The sequence below is a fragment of the Acanthisitta chloris genome, unplaced genomic scaffold (assembly GCF_000695815.1).
Source record: "Acanthisitta chloris isolate BGI_N310 unplaced genomic scaffold, ASM69581v1 scaffold15091, whole genome shotgun sequence".
In the NCBI taxonomy this organism is placed as follows: Eukaryota; Metazoa; Chordata; class Aves; order Passeriformes; family Acanthisittidae; genus Acanthisitta; species Acanthisitta chloris.
In genome coordinates, this window is record NW_008657751.1 from 7,493 (window position 1) to 16,369 (window position 8,877).

Consider the following 8,877-nt stretch of genomic DNA (forward strand, 5'->3'; position numbering starts at 1 on the left):
CCTGTAGGGGTCACTTAGTGACATGAGGAAGAGAAGGAAGATTAGGAAATTATGGACTGAAGCTGAAAGCTTCACTATTCCCTCATTGCATGTTGAAATGCATAAAGCTTCCAAAGTGTACTTATTTCAGTGACAACTGTGTACAATAACTCATGAAAATACTGTGCTGTGCACACCATCAAATACCAGTTTCGGAATAATCAGTTGTGTAATCATGTCTTTGTGAAGGATATTTCTGTACAATTTCCAAGAACAGTTATATTAAAAATAATCTGTGTGGTAATTCATTCACCATGATATAATTATATTGTGTCTGATTTTTTTTTATAGGTGACAACATTCTATCTGTCCTAAAATACCTGGCAACATCAGAAAAGTTGGCTAAATCTTTCGAGTATCGACACGGGAATGTTGTGTTCTTTGATATACTTGGTTTATTTGTCCTGGCTTATCCTGCTCGTGTTGGCACAATCATGAACTATATTACAGCAGCAATTGCTTTTTTTTATTTAAGCAAAAAAGTATTACAGCCGAAAAACAGAGGTAAGTCTTGTTTTTAACACAAATCAATCACATTATTCTATAATGAATAGCAGTTAGTAGATAGAATACTGCAGATGAAAAAGTGTTCAGGCCATCTTTTTAGGTAAACTTCAGACATAAATTTTAGGTGTGCAGTATGCCATAGTAGTTGCTTTGTGTTTAAATCTCTCAGCCATGAATGGTTATGATGATGAGGGAATATGATAAGCCTAGCTGTCCAGCATTTATGAATCATAATTTTTGTCTCTTATCATTTCATGAAGATTAAAATTAAATCTTTTAAAAATCTGAAAATTGAAAAAAAGTTGCTTAATAGCTATATAAATTTTTTCTTAGCTCAGATATGGCTTCCTAATTACTTTTCTTTAACACCAGTCCGTAGGCAGGAGCAAGTAAGAAAGCAACAAATGAGGAAAATGACAACAGAGCTTAATAGTGTTTAAACCAACATAAATCATCTAGATAGACCTTTTCAGGTATGTGTAGGAACATACCTGTTTGAAGAAAAAATCAAACCAAAACACACCACCACAACCTCTCCCTCAAAGTCCAGAAAACATTTGTTGAGTAAGAAAATGTTATAAGAAAAGCAACTCCAATTATTAGTTGGTTTTTTTGGGTTTGTTTTTCTTTTTTTGGAGACTGTACTATGGGGTAATTACAGTTTTGAACATAGTCTGAGGTAGAATACATGACTGTTGAATCAAACTGTTCTTTTGTTCTTCATAGCTGTTCATAACGCAAAGAAATTATTCACTGCATTCGGCCTAACGCTGACAAGCTGGGTCTGCACACTGGTGGCTGTCCTCATCGTGGCAGTGTTTGTCTCCGTCATTGGGCGCGCTCTGTCTTGGTACACCCATTTCTATGTTTCTGTGTCTCTCTATGGCACTGCAGCTGCAGCTAAGCTCATTCTTGTGCATATCCTAGCCAAGAAGTTCTTCTACAAGGTAAGCTTGACTTAGTTGTTAATGTTGAAGGGCAATGTAGTGCTTAATATGTGGAAGACTTAATTTTTGAGTTGATTAAGATGATGCAAAAAGTTTTCAGTATTTAAAATGTCGCTGTAAAAATTGCTTCATCTAAACTTTGGGATTTCTCTGCTAAGTCAGGGAGGTAATTTGTGATTGAAGGCTTTCTCCTTGCTAATGACTTTTATGAGCTGCTACAGAAAAAAGGCAAAAGCCCAGTAGTATGCAGTAAAAGGTACTGTTTCTTTGCCTATCTGCACCTTCCCTTCCCATCATCATTTCAATGATAAAAGAGTAGAGCAACAAGTGAAGAATACAGGTTTTTTTGGTATCTTTCAGTGTTCTTGATAATTACAGAATCTCCATGTATCCTTGAATGTTCTTTGAGTCTTATGAGATTCTTGCCTCTGAACGTACTTGTATGACAGGTTCCCTAAATTTAGTCATGTATTTTGGTAGAGTATTTCCTTATGTCTCTTTTAGTATTTTAATGCTTTGTTTCATCTAATTTATCATTTGTTTGTTGCAAAACTTGGAATTCTAGTTCTCTCTTTTTTTTCATTCCATCCTTTTATTGTGCATATCATTTTGCTGTTGTCATTTATATTAATAAACCCCTAAGGAAATACTACAATTTTTTTCAGGTGGTTCGTATGAGAGCTTTTTTCTAGAATTTCTAGCTCTGTCATGCCCTCTTCTCCTGCAGTAATCTGTGCTGTGTAGATCTTTCTAAATGAAGCTGTTGTAAAAGTTTGAGTTGTCACTCTTCCCTCAAAGGTTTTGCAGAGGAATCTGGACAGGCAGGATCAATGGTCTCAGGCCAGTGGTGTGAGGTTCAGCAAGGCCAAGTGCTAGGTCCTGCCCTTTGGTTGCAACAACCCCAGGCAGTTATACAGGCTTGGAGCAAACGACCTGGGGGTGCTGGTTGACAGTGGATGAACATGAGTCAGCAGTGTGCCCAGGTGGGCAGGGAGGCCAATGACATCCTGGGCTGTACCAGCAATAGTGTGGCCAGTAGGACCAGGGCAGTGATCATCCTCCTGTACTTGGCACTGGTGAGGCCACATGTTCAGTTCTAGGCCCCTCCTGATAAGAAAGATATTGAGGTGCTGGAACGTGTTCAGGGAAGAGCAGTGGAGCTGGGGAAGGGTGTGGAGCACAGATCCTGTGAGGAGAGGCTGAGGGAGCTTGGATTATTCAGCCTGGAGAGGAAGAGGCTCAGGGGAGACCTTATTGCTCTCTACAATTACCTGACAGGAGGGTGTAGCTGGGAAGGGGTCAGCCTCTTCCCCCAGGTAACAAATGACAGGACGAGAGGAAATGGCCTCAAGTTGCACCAGGGGAGGTTTAGATTTAGAGAAATTTCTTCATGGAAAGGCTTATCAAGCACTGAAGCAGACTGCCCAGGGAAGGGGTTGCATCACCATTCTTGGAGACGTGTAGATGTGGTACGTAGGGATGTGGTTTACTGGTGCCCTTGGCAGTGCCAGTTTTAGGTTGGACTCAGATGATCCTAAAGGTGTTTTCCAGCCTAAAGGATTCTGTGATTATTCTGACTGTTGTTTTGACCACAGCTGGAGATAGAACAGAGCTCTTGGTTGCCTGCATTCTTTTCTGCAATATGTAAAGGCCATTTAGGCCCCTGCAAGGCTCAATGAGGACTTGGTGTGTGTTGCTGTCATCTGTCACAGAACCATAGTATTTTATGGGTTGGAATGGACCTTACAGATCATCTAGTCCCAACCCCCTCTGCCATGGGCAGGGACACCTCCCCACCAGACCAGGATGCTCAAGGCCTCATCCTGCCTGGCTTTGAACATTGCCAGGGTTGAGGCAGCCACCACTTCCCTGGGCAACCTGTTCCAGTGTCTCACCACCCTCACAGGAAAAAACTTCTTTTCTAGTGTCTAACCTAAACTTCCCCTCCTTCAGTTTGAACTGTCTGTCTACCTGTTTTGCTTAGGATTCTTTTTTTATGGACTAATCAATGCTATTTAACTTGCATAATAACTTCATAAGAATCCCATATGTTTAGATGATAGTTTAATGGTTTTGTAATAAAAACAGATAGGGCCTTGAGGTGTCTGATAGATGACACTCTTCCAGGGCAGAAGTTGACTGCTCAAGCTTGCTAAGCTGAGGTTTTAGGTGCAGTAATATTGTTATTCAGCTTGCCGTTACTCATCTTCTCGGCCATTTGTATGAGATTTGGGCAAGGAAATTTAGGAAACCTAAGTTAGCAGCAAATATAGCTTAATCCAAATGTCTGAAGAATTCTTGAGAACTTAGTGGGATTTGATTGTATGGAAAGTTTTGGGTGAATCCATCACGTCGTCCTCTGGAAGTTAGTTTTGTGGGGAAGGAGAGCATTGGTGTGAGGTTCAGCACGTTTGTGCTGAGGTTCAGCACATTTGTATGTTAACGAATTCGTGTTTGTGGTTTTGTCCCTCTGTGGAAAAGATAAGCCATTTGTAAAGTAGATGTGTGTTACTGTTTCCTAGTCTTTTGGCTGAGCTGTTTGGTACTTTCACTGTCTGTTCAGACATTCCAGGCACTGGATCTACTGCATGCCTACTGATTGCCTGATCATCAGATCAACCATCTCAAAATCATGAGTCTCTTAAATGTCTTGCATGCTGTAGCTTGCCCTATGGTTTATGCTGCCTCTGTAACTTGCATTTTACTTGGAGTTGCATAAAAATTTTGGAAGCCAATTTCTTACTTGGCTATCAGAAGCAATGCCTGGGTGTTTTCTGTTCATGGCTCAACAATCTGTGAATTAATAAGCTTTAAGTTTTGAAATACGTTTGGTAACTAGTATGTTTCTTCACCCTCTCCTTTTTTTCTTTTTTTTTTTCCCTTCTCAGCCTGACTCTGAATTAGATGCTTTCTGATAACCATTGTTCATGCAAGCACTCCTTCTTGCTACTAACAGGATTTTCAATTAGGAATCTTGCACTGCAAATACTATAGCATTGCCCATGTAACTAGAACTACCCAAAGCAAGGCAATAAAAAAAACCCCCAAAACAAAACAATGTGACCACAAAACAAAGACCAAAAAAACCCAAAATTAAAAAACCCAAACAAAATAACAACAGAAAAAGCCACAAGAAAGCAAACTCCATTTTTGATGGTTAAACTCCATTTTTTTCTTATCTGGTATTATTTCACCTATGCATGTCTTTACTTCAAAACAAGTAGCATACACAGAAAACCAGACTTGTGAAGTGACAGCTTGTGGTAGGACCTGTAAAGGCACCAGTATAATAATTGTGCACTAACAGCAGTGTGTGTATAGAAGTCTGCTATAACAGCTGCTACTCAAAAACCAGTTTAGAATCTCAGGAGGCATAGATAACTTTTGCACACATAAGTACGATGTAGCTTCTTAATATGCCATGTTTTTATGTGTTTTGTAAAAAGGCCCTCTCAGCCTGTGTACCTGGAACAGTAGCTTTGAATATTCTTTGTATTGTCCTTTGCACATACTCTTCCTCTCTCCACCCCAGCCCGTGTAATCTCTTTTTCAAGCTATGTCAGAGCAGATTTAAAAGATAATAAGAAAAAGTGTACTGTCCTGGATAACTCTAAATGGTAAAAGAGTGGTGAGATGATGCTTGTCAAAATTGTTTAGCCCAATGAAAACAATTATCTGCAAGAAATAAGGACTTTTCTATGTATTCTCATGAGATGGGATCCATGGAATGTACTCAGTAATGAAGTCTGTTTGCATTTTTGTTACAGAATATGAATGAGCAGTACCTGGGAGATATTTTTTTTGATGCCTCATTGATGATTTGGTCTATAGCATTGGCTGTAATTACTCAGATGGGCCTTTGTTCAGCATTCATTTGTACGTTATGGGTAGCATTTCCTTTACTTACTAAGCTGATGATCCACAAAGAATTCAGCCAAAAAGGTATGAATTTGATGGGGGGGAGGTTGTATCTCAAAACCTTTACCCCTACTCTGCATTTTAAGCAAAAGAAATCCCAAACTTTGAATTTGAATAGTCAAATTAATTATTGCACATTTTTGTAACAAGAAAAAGAGTTCTTGAACTAAAGTCAGTTTGAAAATGTGAAAAGGTTTTTTAAAACAATGCACTGAAAAACACCCTTTGTCTCAGGCTAAAAGAATGAGTGGGTTTATTAAGAAGTGATCAGATACCTTCATGGACAGTAAAGGTTTCTAAAAAATACTGTAATATTTAAACAGTGTTTGGGACAGAAGACCTGTTCTAATTTATTTTTTTGCAATACACAAATAGTTTTGTGGTGTTTTGGAAGTTATATTGGCATTGGCTATGCAAAAAGAGATCTTCTTTCCATATCCATATCAGGAATGAGGACCAGTATTGTTTATTGGACCTTGAAGCAGTATATGTGTGTATCAGTAGAGCTGTGTGTTTGTCTTGTTAAGCTTTTACTTATTTTTTTCTGTCATTTATAGGTACCACAATGAAGTTTATTGTTATGTACATGCTGGGGATGTTTATTCCCTATCTGTATATGATGTATCTTAGTTGGACTGTATTTGAAATGTTTACACCTGTCATGGGCCGAAGTGGTTCAGAAATTCCACCAGATGTGGTGCTGGCAGGATTCATTGTGGTCTTCACTATGATTCTGTCATCCTATTTTGTAAGTAGAATTTGTAAATGTTGTTTAAAACCTTTGAACTATAGAGTTTAGAATCAAAAGGTTTTCTTAATACTAAAAGTTAGTAATAATTTGACAATATCTTAAATGTTACAGGAAAGTTCTAGGAAACATGTCTAAAATTCCATGTTTTGTATTAGTCAAAGAAAGCAGTCAGTGAAGCAGGGGTTACATTGCTCTGTGAAGGTGTAGTCAAGGTTGGTGTAAAGTGTGAAATGTTATGCTGAATTTTGAGGAGGCATTCATTTTAGGTGTAGTGTATTGCTGAATAATGCATATACAACACTTCAAGAAAAATTCTCAAGTTTGGGGGTTCTTCTGCTGCCATAGAACCTGGAAAGGTTTGATTTCTGTTTGTTGGTAGATGTTTTAAACTTAGGAAATTTTTGAAAGCTCCAGGAAGTATTCACTTTTTGTTTTGGTTTTAAATACTGAGATTGCAAGGAAGTATCGTGTGTCAGTCAGGTGGTACTTGCAGTGATGTCTTTTTAATGTACTTTCAGTTCCATAATCGAATTTTAGAGTTGTACAAGTAGTGTCTTGCGGTTTTATAACTGGGCTGTTCTTTTTATTCTCTAGATTAACTTCATTTACCTTGTCAAAAGTACAAAAACGACGCTAGTAACTTTAACTACTGTGTTTGTAGTCACTCTGGTTCTCGTTTGTAGTGGAATCTTCTTTCCTTACAGTTCTGATGCTGCTAATCCAAAACCTAAGCGAGTCTTTCTCCAGGTAAGAAAGGCTTTGTAAGTTGTGTTTCCTCTGTTGGTTCCAGGGCTGGTTGGTTTTTTCAAAGCTTAACTCCCGCCACTTCCTCCACCCCAGAAAGGGTAACCTTCCCTTTCTTGCTTGATTTAAAAACTCTAACAATTATTCCTGGATTTGAAAGGATTGCTGATGTTTCCCTGTTCAATCTCCGTGTTTAGCTCCTCTGTGTTAGAAGAGCAAGGTGTTTTGAGTGGGAGAGTAGAGTGAACAGCAGTAACTTAAAAAGTGAATGTGGTGGGAGGCTGATACAGTCACAGTCGTTTTCTGAACGTGGGTGTTTTTATTGTATGTTCCTTACCTGAATAATTCTTGTACTTATCTGTACAGAGTCAGATATGTGTTCAGTGCATACTGAAAGTGCAGTGGATTGTAAGGGTTGATACAGGGGATATTTCAGAATCATCTCTGACTCTTGCAAATGTCACAGCCTCCATCATCTTGCCATGTTTGTTGTTTGTTTTTTTTTTCTTCTAGCACGTGAGCAGAAGATTTCATGATCTAGATGGAAATGTGGTTAAAAGCGACTCTGGTATATGGATTAATGGATTTGATTATAATGGAATATCTCACATAACTCCCCATGTACCTGAAATCAATGACACCATTAGGACACCATGCGAGGAGCAGGCTCCCTTCTGTGGCCTTCCCTGGATTCTGCCAGTGCATTTCATGTTCCGGTTGGTGTGAACTCTGCTTCACTTGAGTACTTTGCGTAAACGACCAGTGTGCTTTGCAGCTGTCTTGCTTATGTAAGAGAAGAGAAAGTAAGGCTAATCTTGGTCTAAAAGTAAATAATCCTTCCTCTTCAGAAGACAAATTGCTGCCTAGGCACAGGATCTTCTGCTGGAGTCTCTGCAAGGGATTGCTGCATCTGCTGCAGGAGCTGTAGAAGTTGATGTGTGGAAAATTGATATAAGCACCAATGGAGAAAAGGTGAAGGGAAGGCCTTCTAAAGGGCAGCTCAGAGTAGGAGTTATATATTTCTCCTCCCCTCTTCCTCCCTTTCCAGGGGTCTCCACAGAACAAAACTGACTGCTGTGACTATTCTCATACTCCAAGAATCTTGTGAGCAAAAGTATTGCAGTTCAAAGGTGCAAATATTCTTAGTTATTTGTTTTGCAAATTAAGGTAGATGAAGGCATTGAATGAATACACTGGTGGCTACTTTTCTGTTAATATACTCTTTAAATATTTGTCTGACCACAAGCTGCTGATTTTTACCTGCCTTCTGCTAAAATCAGTACTTTTGAATATTTAATTTAGTTAACAGGACAGTCAGCTATACTATACAGAAACTTCTTGGCTTCTGGTATTTATTACTGCAGGGTGTTGCATTGAGAATAACTTTCAACTATCTTTTTTCTCCCCAGTAAAAACTGGTACCTTCCTGCTCCAGAAGTTTTTCCAAGAAGTCCTGTTCAGTTTAAAGTTCTGTCCAAGGAACTGACGCCCTGGAACACTGTGAGGATAAGCTTTGAAGTATCTGGTGAGTGACTGAAGCTTCTGGTTTATGATTTGTGTTTATTTTTATCCCCATAATAAATCAGTTTTTGAGTCCAGTACTGCAAGTTCTAGTGCCATTCCCAAGATAGTGAGCTTTGAGAGATTAGCATGAATTAATTCAGTTTCATAACACACTGGGAGCTGTGGGTGTTGTGTTGCAGTTCTTACTTGTGGGACTGATAATCTTGTCTGTATTGAGTAAGCCTTGATTGTTTTACAGCAGGTCCTTTCTAAAAGTCTGTTTTATAGCTCTGTCCTATATTCCTCTGCTGCATCATCATCTGACTTACCTCAAGGCTTAGACATAATTGAAGCTGCTTCTGTAGAGAAGACATGCTTTGGAAGAACAGTAATACAGAGATAACATGCTATAATGTAGTTAACCAGATGGTTACTCTACCTCTTCCTGTTGATGCATCTCCCTCCCTC

General features: G+C 38.9%; 1 protein-coding gene across 1 annotated transcript in view; it reads left to right on the plus strand.

Moving 5' to 3' along the window:
- The window catches only part of ERMP1 (endoplasmic reticulum metallopeptidase 1), a gene marked incomplete at its 5' end in the record, with an annotated part of 16,902 nt that overhangs the window by 6,936 nt on the left and 1,089 nt on the right, over nt 1-8,877 (plus strand). The window contains 7 exon segments of the mRNA XM_009084845.1: nt 331-543; nt 1,273-1,493; nt 5,261-5,435; nt 5,969-6,159; nt 6,757-6,909; nt 7,420-7,622; nt 8,316-8,453. Coding sequence (XP_009083093.1) covers nt 331-543; nt 1,273-1,493; nt 5,261-5,435; nt 5,969-6,159; nt 6,757-6,909; nt 7,420-7,622; nt 8,316-8,453 — 1,294 coding nt within the window.